General features: G+C 36.7%; 1 protein-coding gene across 1 annotated transcript in view; it reads right to left on the bottom strand.

Annotated features, from left to right (window-relative positions):
- The window catches only part of LOC122673200 (glutamyl aminopeptidase), a 79,125-nt gene extending 65,550 nt beyond the window's left edge, over window positions 1–13,575 (bottom strand). Inside the window, exon 1 of the mRNA XM_043870729.1 lies at window positions 12,629–13,575. Within this exon, the coding sequence (XP_043726664.1) occupies window positions 12,629–13,263 (635 nt within the window). The 5' untranslated portion in view covers window positions 13,264–13,575. The remainder of the gene's footprint in view (window positions 1–12,628) is intronic.
- Between the last annotated feature and the right edge of the window lie 464 nt (window positions 13,576–14,039).

Consider the following 14,039-nt stretch of genomic DNA (forward strand, 5'->3'; position numbering starts at 1 on the left):
TGAAGCAATCTTTGGCCAGATTTAAAACTCCTTTTGGAAAGAGACAATATTCTTTCATGGCTCTAACTAGGCATATACGTTATTAAACTAAAATGTTACTTTATAATGTTTCCATCATTTCAAAGTGGGACTATTTTTTTTGAGTAATTGCTCAAAAAAAATCAATGAATATATACTTTTTATATGTAGTTATAGTACAGTAAGATTGTACATTGGCTCATTTGAAGACTAAGCAGAGTAAAAAGTGTAAAATAGAAATGTTGACATATTCATTAATAATTTATATAAGAAAAATATTTTGTCCTTCAGAATTCTGAGGGACTAATGAAGGTATTTCATAAAGAATAACAAATTATTACATCCTGCATTCTATCCAATAAATATTTGTTAAACCCACTCTTTCATACACAGACACACACATACATTTACCAGGTATCATTCTACATACTGAGGATATAACAAAGGATAGATAGATAAAGAGAGTCATAAGAGCTATGCAGAAAATAAAACAAGGAAAGTGACAGAGAATGACCCAGGAAAAGTGGTGGGCAATATAAGGCAGAATAGTCAGGGACAGTCTCTTGTCGGATGTGATGGTTTGCTGAGATTTAAATGATGAGAAAACCCCAGATAGGTGAAGATTAAGGAAAATGTGTTTCTTTAATAGAGGGAACAACAAGTGCATAGTTGCTAAAGTGGAAAAGAATTTACTGTGGTTGAGGACCTGAAAGATGTCCAGAGTAGCTGAAGTACAGTGAACTGGAGGGACTAAATGATCAGCAGAGGCCATAGTAAAAGTCTGCACTTTATTTGGATTCAAGGATGCATTATATACATAATTTATCTAAAAACTAATATGTCATAGGTCAACATTCATCTACAAGAAATTAAAATATTTTTGAAGTTCCTTTTAAAACCCTCTGGATATAAAAATTACTTGTTAAAAACTTAGCCAATAAAACTAATCTCTGAAAAATAGAACTGGAAAAGGGCTGTCTTTTGGGATACTGTTGACTGAGGGGACAACTTTCTGGGATGATTGAAAAAAGTCTATACTTTATTATGGGTGTGATTAACAAAGATGTGTACATTTCTCAAAATTCATTAGATTGTTCCCATTACATTTGTGCACTTAATATATATAAAATCTATCTTAAAATAACTGTAAATCAATATTGAGTTCCAGTAAGTAGGTTTGGATTGTTGCAGTGATATGAGTTAGCAATGAAAAAACAAACTTTTCTATATTCTGAGTTTGAGCAAATTAAAAAAGAAAAAAAGAAGAAGATGACGGAAGGCAGGTTTCTAACTGCTGGGGAAGAGAGTTATGAATTTGTTTTTAAAAAAAAAGGAGACTAGACCTTGAGACTGAACTGTAACTGAAGGATCAGTTTAAATTCAATGATTTTTTTTAAAATATGTAAATGGACATAAAAATATACAAGACACGTGTTCCCTATCTTTGTCTGCTGAACAGGACTAGACGAAATAACACGCTTGTAGCAGTGAGCACAACTAGTTCCCGTTACCACTCTCCAATAAAAGGACCCAGAACTCATCACAAAAATTATATCCATGTTTAATGTTCTGGTTCTGATAACTGCACTGTGGTTTATGTTAGAAAAGGTTCTGTACTTAAAAAACATATACTGAATGTGAAGAGATAAAGGAAGACAATGTTTCAACATAGTCTAAAGAGAGAGACAGAGATGTGGGGCTGTGGGGAAGAGAGAAAATAGGACAAAATGTAAACCATTGGTTGTGTTCCTACAATTCCTTGTATTATTATTGTAACTTTCCTGTTAAGTTTGAAATTATTTCAAAACAGAAAGTTATCCAAACAGTCCCAGTATTACTGATTAGTTTTTGTGATGATAACAGTTTAACTAGTCAATCGAAGTTTCTAACACCCGAGACTGTTAAGTAAGTAAGTGCTTGCTCAGTCGTGCCCAACTCTTCACAACCCCATGGACTGCAGCCCACCAGGCTCCTCTGTCCATGAGATTTTCCAGGCAAGGAGACTGGAGTGGGTCGCCATTTCCTTCTCCAGGGGATCTTCCCAACCCAGGGATCGAACCCGGATCTCCTGCACTGCAGGCAGATTCTTTACTGACTGAGCTACAAGGGAAGTGTGAATCTCAAATGCATCAGAACATAAAGAAATCTGTACACTTTCCCAGAGTACTGAGGGTTTATAATAAGATTCATTAGCTCCAACTCCATGTTTAGTCGGCCTGTTTTTTCTTCTGAATTCTTCCAGATTCTGATTTCTTTCTCAGACAAAAGAAAAGGAAAAGTTACTCTCTGCAAGAATGTTTCAGTTTAGTCACATCCCAGAAATAAGCCAGCCAACTAATTTGGGAATATGAGAGAGAGAGAGTGTGTGTGTGTGTTCACACGTGAGCATGTGCGTGTGCATGCACCTGCATGTGTGGGGGAGGTGGCGTGATGAAGGAGTGGAATAATGGAATAATACTATTCTAAGCAACAGCCATTGGGTAGTTTTTCAAATATTTGGTTTCAGTGTCTGTGCTACAGTATGTACTCCTAAGCATCTAAGAAGAATTTTCCATCCTTTGCTCACAATCTCTCTTTAAAAGAGATTGTGCTTGATTGTAGGGGAAAGATGCCTTACTATATTACAGTACATCAGAGCCTACCTTTGGAAGTGGAATGGGGCGGTATTGGTGAGATCTCTGTGTCGTATGTTTGGTCCATGTTGGTGGTCTGGTGGTCCTGTCAGCAAATGTTAATTACAGCAAGTCCCACTCAATCATAGTGATCTGGACTTACACTGGTATACATATAGTGACATTCATCAACCAGAAGGGCTACAAAATGTGGATTTCTTTTTTTTTTTTCATTTTTAAAGTTCAGAGCCTATGTGATTTTATAGGGAAAACCCTCTTCTAAAAGTAAAAATTCCTAGATTCTAATCCTACTCCAGCCCTTTAAGTGTGATTTTGTGCAAGTCACAAAACCTACTATTTAGTGTCTTCATCTATAAAACCTGGTTACCAGAGCACATCTGGCCTTTCCACAGAGTTATAGGGGAAGGAAAAGTGGTAGATCACATGTAGTAATGTATTAGAAACTCCCTTGAAATTTTCACAACAGTATTAGAATACACTTTATTTTCTTTCCTATAGAAGGCTAACTATGCTATCTGATATAGCACTTTTCACAACAGATTTCAAAATATATTCATTAGGCAGAAATATCTGTACTGGAACAAAATTACTTTGTGTATAAATAATATACAACTATATATACAAAAAGCAAGACCCTTCTACATGTTGCTTACAAGAGACTTGCTTCAGAGCTGAAGACACACACAGATGAAAGTGAGGGGATTAAAAAAAGATACTTAATGTACATGGAAATGTCAAGAAAGCTGGGATAGCAATACTCATATGAAACAAAGTAGACTGAAAATAGAGTCTATAACAAAAGACAAGGCATTTTATAATGATAGAGGATCAGTACAAGAAGAAACTATGGACCATAAAGAAGGCTGAGAGCCGAAGAATTGATGTTTCAAATTGTGGTGCTGGAGAAGACTCTTGAGAGTCCTTTGGACAGCAAGGAGATCAAACTACTCAATCCTAAAGGAAATCAACCCTGAATATTCACTGATGCTGAAGCTGAAGCTCCAATACTTTGGCCACCTGATGCAAAGAACTGACTCACTGGAAAACCGACTCTGATGCTGGGAAAGATTGAGGGCAGGAGGAGAAGAGGATGACAGAGGATGAGATGATTGGACAGCATCATCAACTCAGTGGACTTAACTTCGAGCAAACTCCAGGAGATAGTGAAAGACATGGAAGCCTGGTGTGCTGCAGTTCGTGAGGTCACAAAGAGTCGGACACAAGTTAGCAACTGAAGAACAACGCATATGAACCCATTATAGGAATACTTAAATATATAAAGCAAACAGTAACAGACAAAAAGAGAAATTGACAATAGTACAATAATAAGTAAGGACTTGATCACATCACTTACATCAATGGACAGTCATTCAGATAGGATTGTTAGATAGAAAACCATTAAGAAATCAGTGATCTTAAATGACAGCTTGGACTAGTTGTGCTTAATATGTGTCTGTAGGACATTACATCCAAGAACAGTAGAACACATTCTTTTCAAGAGTACATGCAGTGTTCTCCAGGATGTATGTTAGGCCACAAAACAAGTCTAAACAAATTTAAGAGGACAGAAGTTATATCGAGCATTTTTTCTGACTACAGCATTATGAAACCAAAGGTATCATTTACAGGAATAAAAATGAGAAAAAACACAAACAGGTGGAGACTAAAAAACATGCTACTGAAAAAAAACCCCAATGTTTCAATCAGGAAATCAAAGAGGAAATCAGAAAATACCTTGAGACAAATGAAAATAAAAACTATCTATCTATGGGATGTAGCAAAAACTGTTCTAAAAGAAAAGTTTATAGAAACACATGCCTACCTCAAGAAACAAGAAAAGTCTCAAATAAACAACCTGAAAGAAAAGAACAGAGCCCAATGTCAGCAGAAAGAAGGAAATAATAAAGATCAGAAGGAAATAAATAGAAACCTAAAAAAAATAGAAAAGATCAATAAAACCAAGAGCTGTTCCTTGGAAAGATAAACAAAATTTATAAATATTTAGCCAGATTCACCAAGAAAAAAGAGGACACCAATTAACAAAATAAGAAATGAAAGAAGAGAAATTATAACCAATATAACAGAGATTAAAAAGCATGAGAGTATTATGAACAGCTATAAAGCATAAAGCAATAAATTGAACAACCTAGAAGAAATGGATAAATTTCTAGAGACATAGAATCTTCCAGACTGAATTAGAAACAAATAGACAATCTGAACAGACCAATTTAAAAAAACTCCTAGCAAACAAAAATCCAGGACTAGACAGCTTCACAGGGGAATTCTACCAGTATAGAATATATATATATATGGAGAGAAGACTTAATATCTATCCTTCTCAAAATAGTCTAAAAAAATTAAAGAGAAGGGAACACTTCCAAACTCATTCCACAAAGCCACCATTAATTTGATACTGAAAATAGGCAAAAACAGTACAAAAAAGAAAATTATAACCCAATACCTCAGATGAATATAGATATAAAAATCCTCAACAAAATATTAGCAAACTGAATTCAATAATAAAAAAGATCAGACACCATCATCGAGTAGGATTTATTCTAGGGATGGAAGGATGGTTCAAGATCCATAAATCAATCAATGTGATACACCACATTGACAGCAGGAATACAGAAAATACAAATAATAAATGTTGGTAAGGATGTGGAGAAAAGGGAGCCCTGGTAGGACGTTGGAGGGAATGTAAATTGGTACATTTACCAATGTCACTGTGGAAAGCAGTATGGAGGTTCCTCAAAACAATAAAAATAGAACTACCATATGATCCAGTAATTTCAGTCCTGGGGATCTATCTGGAAAAAAAGTGAAAACACTAATTTGAAAAGATAGATGCACTTCAATATTCATAGCCATGATATGAAAACAACCTAAGTGTCATCAACAAATGAATAGATAAAGATGATGTGGTGTATGTGTATACAGTGAATATTGTTCAACCATTGAAAAGAATGAGAGTGCTATTTGCAACAATATCCATAGACCTGAAGGGTATTATGTTTAATGGAGTAAGTCAGACAGAGAAAGACCGATATTGTGTTGTCACCTATATGTGGAATCTAAAAAATAAACAAATATAACAAAACAGAAACAGACTCACAGATATAGAGAACAAGCTAGTGGTTACCAGTGGGAAGAGGGAGGCAGGGAGAGGCAAGATAAGGGGAGGGGATTAAGAGGTGTGAACCACTATGAATGAAACAGGTGCTCAGGATATATTGCACAGCACAGGGAATATAGCCAATATTTTATAATAATTTTACATGGAATATCATCTGTAAAAATATTGAATCTCTATACTATAAACCTGAAGCTAATATTATAAATCAAGTATTCTTCAGTTTTTTAAAAAGGCCCTATTTGTATATGCTAAATTCCATCAGAGTTACTAAAGTTTTCTAAATATATGCAAATTTGAAAACAATGTATATGAGATAGCCATACAAAACCATTTCAGACAGTGACTTCTTTGGAGAGGTGTTATTCAGTGATAAGAGCTTCTTTTTAAAATTAGATGAATTGTTTTGCAAATTTAATGGAAAAAGCCTGGCTAATCACAGTACGCTCAGGAGTAACTCTTGGGTATGTCCTGAATAATTACAATGCTAGGCAAAAATGCTGAGGCAGACCATTTTTCTACAGGAGCCTCTCCATGTCATGTTAATAAGTCACTTACTAGACCCAGCACATTAAAAATATAATTCTGTGTAGCCTGTTAGTTTTACAAAAGGGAAGGCATTCCTCTGACTTCTCTGAGTGTGGGAGATTAAGGTAACCTCAGAGAAAGCTGAAGGGAGAGGAAGTGATGATGCAAGCACCAAGCTGTTCACTTGGAATCAACTGAAAATAAAAACAACTGCTTGACGGCCTCATAAATCATCTGGCACACCGTTTCCAGTGAAGCCTGTCAGGCTACGTTCAGTAGTTTAATAACTTGAGCCAGCAGAGTGAACAGCAAGGTCTGGGTGAAAACTTAAACGAAGGACTTCTGATGCAGGTGAGGCAGCCACAACTATCATTGCAGACTTAGTATGGGGTTCCAGAATTAAGTATGGGAGCTGATCAGTGCAAAACAACCCATTTAGATTATTATCCAGACTCCAACCTATTTTTATGGCAATTTGAACCAGTTAATTATTTTATTTTCCAATGGCTTTTTTCCTAAGTGGAGGATACTCAAGTAAAATTTCTTTTTGTTTCCTTGCTTCCAACATAAAGGAAATTACTGTGCATCCTGCAACAAGTAAACAAGGCCTCCCCCCCAATCTGTTCTTTATTGATAATGGGCATACCAATAACTTGACATAAAAATCTAAGAATATAATGAATAAACCAACATACAGTTAAAATTTCAAGAGCAGAACTACAGTGAGTATACATATCCATGTGTGAGCATATCACACACATACACACACACCCCATAATTATGACCATCCCACTGATTTCTTTTCTGCCATGTTTCCACTTAACTCTTACATCTTTATCGCAAGTCCTAACCTTGTACTTCAGATTTATTTATCCAAATGCCTTCTAGACATCTCTTTCTAGATATCTAACATTCAGCACATCTGACACCAAACTCATGGCCTTCCCTTCTAAACCTGGTTCTTCTGTTTCTAATATCAGTGAAAGGTGGGCTATCAGATCAGACTTCTGGAGCATCCTTGATCTGTAACTTTAATTCATCTCTTCCCTATAGCCAGCTAGTCTGCCAATCCTGACTACGTTGCCTTCATTGTATTCTCTTCTGCCTGTCCTGAAGTCGCTGTCCTACCTGATCTTTATCATCTCTTTCCTGGATACCTGCAGTTTCTCTCATATACTCATGTATAGATTTAGTTCTTTTCTCTCCATGTAAATAGTCATGGGTTAACATTTTCTGCATAATGCCTCTCATTAATTAATTATCCTTACTTTTTTTCCCAATGGGTTTTCCAGACTTATCTCTAGTTAGCCTCTTCATATAAACCTCTCCTACAAATGTATTTCTTCTCCTTAATCTGCTTTTTTGACTTAGTGCCTTTCCTTTTTGCCTGCTTTTACTTTATTACCTGTCTCTGCCTATTGAAATCCCACCATTACATCAAAATTCAGCTTCAATCCCAGCAATACTGTTGTTGTTCAGTTGTGTCCAACTCTTTTTGCAACCTCATGGACTGCCGCACGCCAGGCTCCCCTGTCCTTCACTGTCTCCCACAGTTTGCTCAAAGTCATGTCCATTGAGTCAGTGATACTACCTGTCTCATCCTCTGCCAAAACCCCAGAAAACCCAAACTGAAAACTGTCTGTCCTTCTTTAAGTTCTTGTTGTAATTCCTATCAATTCCAATGATTGTCAGTCCTTAAAGTATGAAGATGTCATTCCTAAGTCAAAAAAAGAGATTTTGCCAGCTCCTCTTGCCTTTGACATGAGATGGGGAGAAAAAGAACCAAAAGAAGTTTTCCATGCTTAGTGGGGAAGTGAAGGCGTCGGTGGTGGAAACTGGATTCCTCTACAGGAAAGGAGCTGTGGCGATGCAGTGGGCCCCAGAATTTGCCAGAGCACACTAGTTATGTGAGAGCCTACGTGAAAATGCTTCTATACATTCATTCAATAATAGTTAAGTTCTCTCTGTGGGCTAGGTAGTGAACAAGAGAGACACAGAGACCCCACTCAGGGGCCACAGACGATTCCACGGTTATGTGGTTGGGAAACTGCATACTATGGCCGCTTCTAGAGGTTTGTCATAAACTTTATCATATAAAAGTCTCTGAAAAGTCCCACCATTAAAAAAAAATCATTTTGTATTCAGTATTATTTCCCAAACAACTTTGGCCACAGAATAACTCCCCTGCTTTTTTCTGGCAATATCTATTAATGCCTTCATGCAACTAGAACTCTGTGGAACAGATAATTAGGAAATGCTGTGTAAGAGCAATCCAGATGTAGAGAAGGAAATGCTGAAGAGGTGAGTAGAGGGGAACTCTGAGAAGAGAATAACTGGGAATCCTATGTAACTGTTGAGAGTGTTAAGAGGGTTTAGTGGTGTGGGCAGGAAATCATTCCAAAGGTCTCAGTCCTTTGAAGTGGTTTTCCTCAGACCCAAAGGAACAGACCAGATGGTAGAAAAAGTAGCTGTTAAGTTTCTCAAACTTTCTCCTCTCAAGCCTCACTACAACTCTGTCCCCAGTGAGATGGTATGGTTATTATAGCTAGGGAACTCTGAACTGGCTCTACCTTCTTCTCCAAGTCTCCATTTGCCTCTGAATTTTGATGGAAAGAAGCTCAGACAGTTGTCTCCTTTCTGTGAAGTCCAAGTCTCCGTTGTATTTACAGAAATCAAGTAATTTTGGTTATTATTGAGTGCACTTTAGTTTACACTGCAGTTCCAACAGTAATATCCCATACCACACATACTCAGTCCCAGAGTTAATTTTACAATAAGGCAGAAAAGCTAGAAAATATAATCTTGACAGTATACATAAAAATGTATTACTCTGATGGCATTTGAAATTGTATAAGCATCAAATATTACAAAGTTCACTATGTGCTATGAAAGAATGGTGCTACTCCCCCTGAACACACTCTTGTGGCTCTTCTCTGCATTTTGTATGAAACCCACTGGAGACCTGCATTGTCAAAACATTATTGAAAGAAAGAAAAGAAAGAAAACAATACACTTTTCTCATACACTTGAAATATTTCATAATAAGAAAAACAAAAAGTATTCCATTGAGCCTAAATGAGGTTACTGAGTATGTGCCAGAATCGTTCCAAAATCATGAATGCAGTACAGAACTGGCTGCATCCTGTGTAATGTGAGAGCCGCAACTGCTACCAATGAAAACAGACAAACTTGGGGACACCAGTCCTCCAAGGGAGCCTAACTGACCACTGGCCTTCCCCCCACCTTGCGGTCACTTAGTACTTCTGAGTATTTTCTCAACAGCTAAGTTTCAAAATGTCAGCTCTCAAGTGTATATTTATTATAAAATTAACTCATATGGTAAAATAATCCAAAGATTCAGAATGAATAATATATGTTAGCATACAGTAATTTTTAAACATATGAAATACATAACAGAAACTTATGGGTGGAACTGTGTTCCTTATTTTTTGGCCTTCCTATAGTGTATAGAATTTTTATAAAGTATTTTGATGGCTTTACTCAGATGCAATTTTTGTTGTTTTCACAACCCAAGAAGCAATTTTAAACTCTTAGCAATAATCATTTAAAAGTTTTGACTTGTTTTCACTTTACACTAACAGATTTTTAGAATCTCTTGAAGGTAGATGTTCTTTAGAGGTAGATATATCTTTAGATATTCCTTTTCCTCTCCCAAATTGCAAACACTTAAATCATTTTATTGTTAGTGAGACTCAGAGAAATAGGTACTTTATTAATTGTTTGTGGGAATGTAATTTGGGACATATTTTTGAAAGTCAGTTTGGAGATACATACATATACATAAGCACATGCACATGTGTTATATATGTGTAGATGTATGTATACACACACACACATGTGCTCATACATACATGCTGCTGCTGCTACTAAGTCACTTCAGTCATGTCCGACTCGTGTGCGACCCTCCCCAGTCCCTGGGATTCTCCAGGCAAGAACACTGGAGTGGGTTGCCATTTCCTTCTACATAGTTTGAGCCAATTTCCTAAGAATTTTCCTATAGAAATATGAGAAAATATTATTCCTAGTTTTTTAAAAGGCTGTTTATTACATTTTATAGGTGTTTATAGGTAAAAAAAAGTGGGAGTGATTTAAGTGCCCAAATCTAATGGGAAAGTTGAATAAGTTACATTATATTCAGACCATGGACTATCGTGTATGCACTAAGTCATGTGCAGAAGAACACCAAATAAATGTTAAAGTGTTGATATATTGTAAAAACATGTTACACAACATTATATAAAGCATAATAATGCTATGTTTGTGTCCAGAAAAAAATGACTAGAAAACTATCTGCCTAAATACTAACAATTACTATACTTGAGTGATGGGGTTATAGATGGATTTTTCTAATAATTTTTTGATTCTCAAGTTTTCTGTAGTGAATGTCTCATTAATATATTTTATGAAATAACTAACCAAAATAAATGTTACAAGTTTCTTGGCATATTTTTACTTTGACCCAGCAATTTTATTTTTCAGACTACATCCTAACATAAGGAAATACACTGTAAATACACTTACAAATGTACTTACAGCTCTGTTCTTTCTGACTTGTTTATAGTAATAAAACACTGGAAGCTACTCAGATGTCTAGCAATAGTGAATTGGTTTTAAAAAATAACAGTGCATTCATGCAGTGGAATATTGCTCAATCTTTAAAATCAGATTCTTGAAAATATTTAATAAAGGGAAATGCTTATAATATATTCAGTTAAAAGGCATATGGATGGAGAGATATGTAGAGATAACTTAATTGCAATTTTGATTACCTAAAAAAATTAGAATATACATTAGCATGTTAACAGGGCTTACCACTGGATGGTGAAATTATTTATACATTCTTTTAATTTTCCTTTTTATAATTTCTATGCTTTCAACATTTGCAATTTTTATAAACAGAAAAATACATAAACAATAAAGAAGCTTGTTTTATTGCTAGTAATATTAATATATGCTATCTATATAAACATGATCCCTCCAAATATTTTTTCAAACTATCATTTCTAGTCTACTCAGTTTAATACTATACCACACAATAAGAATATCTAAATATTTTAGTTTAATCCCTTGGTCTTTCTGATAAAAAACAGGAAGCATTTTGATCAAAAGATTTGCTTTGCTCTATAAAATGCTTCAAACACATAGGAAAGGGATATTCAGAGGGCTGGCCTTAAACTTTCTCTAAACAGTGATATAAGGTTTCTTTTCCTTTTTTTTTTGGAATGTAAATACTTTGTATTGTATATACCAAGTTTGATTGATTATCAGATATTTGCTTATACGTTTTTAGTTGCCAACCTTAGTTTCGGTTGCCAAATTTTAAGGTTTCTTCATTATTCACTTGTTCAGAATCTAAGGAGGTAAACGTCAAAACAGTTTCAAGTTCAGTGGTACCTCAGGTGTAACCTTCCTCTCTGATGCAAGAACCATACCCACAGGGTGAAGGTTTTTTTAATTCATTGAGAGAATTTATGTCTTTGATATAGCTCTAAGTAATAGCCTCTAACTAAATGAAAGACAAGTAACTATTTGTCTCAGGAAATGCAAATATATATACAGGTATAGTTGAAGGGCTCTGTGTGTGGGGATATTTTTATGTCCTTAATTGCTTAATATATCTTTTTTGTCACAAAAGACTTAGCATAACTACTGTATACTGCATGGCAGATAATAAGCCTAAAGATTTATCCATGTGCTACTACTGATGCATGGACTCAATGAGTATTTATCGAGTAAAACATAGTTCTGGCCATATGAGATAAAAAAGACACAGCCGTACCTTTCTTAAGTGAAAACACAAAGACAGTTACATGAATTTTATATACTCTTTCAATGTTTAGTCTCCAATAAAACAAAAAATTAAAATTGATATTTACTGATTTTCACTTAAATTTAGTGTGATATCATTTTAAAAGTTCAGCTTAAAATCATTGCCATATAGCCCACAAATATCACCAGTGAAAGTTACCAAAAACATATATTTTTAAAGTTTCAGGTAGTTATATAAATATTAAGAATAAAATGCAGTATATTATGATTTTTCCTGATGAAAAAAAAGGACTTACACTGATTTTTTGGACTCCATGCAGCTCATTCAATAGTTTCAAATTTTGTGATAGGCTTTGAAAACACAACAGGGCGAGTTTTTGCTTCCCAGAGAAACAGGCAGGAACGCAGTCAAGTTTAGATAAAGATCAGGCCATGAAAATAAGTGAAAGGTGAAAAGAGGAAAGGAAGAGAAACGGGAAGCAAAGATAAAAGCTTTGGAAAAACAAAGCAAAAAAATTTTTTTTACTTGGTTTGTCCTTTCTCCACGTATGTCGTTCTGTAAAATCCCACGAGCGAGCCGTTCAGCCAGCCGGCGAACTCCATGATCAGGTGGTAGGGACCCTCGCCAGCGCTGGGCGCAAGCTCTTCCTCTGCTTCCACCACCACATACTCCTGCTTCTTGTATTCGAAGCACTGCCTGACTTGAACCTGCTCCCCAGACGGCCTCCGCAGCACCGGGAGCTTGGTGATCCTCGTCTCCCGCAGATGTAGCCACAGGTAGCGGGTGGGAGAGCTCACGTTGATGGAGATGTCCACGCTGCCCGTGTACGTGTCCTCCTCCATCAGGGGCTTCACCTCGAGGTCGTAGTGCACAGGGCTGATGAAGTCCGGCAGCCGGAAATCTTTCCAGCCTCCGCTTTCATTCTCACTGGCCGGGCAGACCCCCTGGTCCTGTGGAGGGCTGGTAATGGGAGGCAGGTGGGAAGGCGCCTGCGTCGTGCCCTGTCCAGTCTCTGTGGAGCCACACGATCTGGTCAAACCCACAGAAAGTCCTACTATCACTCCGACAGCCACCACCACTGCGCAGATAATGGCCACATGTTTCGTCTTAATGCAGTACCTCTTAGAGCCTTCCCAAGATGATCCCTCCTCCAAGATCATTTTTGTTTCCAAAGTCAAATGTTACACATGAAAGGATGTTAAATTTAACTAACTAACGTCAGCAGTCCTTTTCCAGTTGGAAGTAATTCCCTGGTTTGGCAGCCTGCTTTCGCCTTTCGCAAACCTCTCTCTGGCTTCTTGCGTCTTTTCCTCTGCCTTCACGTTCCCACTAGCCACAGGATGAATGTGGAAACAAGGGGGTGGAGTAAGGACTCCAGAAGAGGGGCTGAGCTGGAGGAAGAAGGCTGACGAGAACATTGTCACGGCTCCTCTTATAAACAACGCATCCCTCACCCCACCCCTCCTGCGCTGGAGTGAGTTAAATATAAAACAGGGCTTAGCTTATCAGCCAAGGGGAGGATGATCTTTTGCCAAAGCTCTGTCAGCAGCTTTCAGGGAGAGAGCATTTGGGAAAGAGGTGTGCTTGTGATAGAAAAATTCAACCTTTGCCACTGAGTCACAATCTCAGTGCATCTCAGTCACAATCTCAGATTGTGCGCTGTGTGCACAATCTCTCACTCCTAGTCAAAGCGCTTCTTGAATTTCAGCTATTTTTCAGGTAACTTGCTAAAGAAGCTGTGTTTTCTTTTCATTTTTTTCCCCTCATGTAAGCATTCAGATTCTGTCTTTTGCCAAAGCTAGATCCTAGAATTCGGTGCTCAGTATGATACATAAATTCAGGGACCATGTAAGTACTCAGTAAATATTTCTTGAATTGGTGGATTAACAAAACATGGCCAGGTCACCATAAATCAGTTGATGCTGGATAAAAGAGA

The sequence above is a fragment of the Cervus elaphus genome, chromosome 17, assembly GCF_910594005.1.
Source record: "Cervus elaphus chromosome 17, mCerEla1.1, whole genome shotgun sequence".
Taxonomy (NCBI): domain Eukaryota; kingdom Metazoa; phylum Chordata; class Mammalia; order Artiodactyla; family Cervidae; genus Cervus; species Cervus elaphus.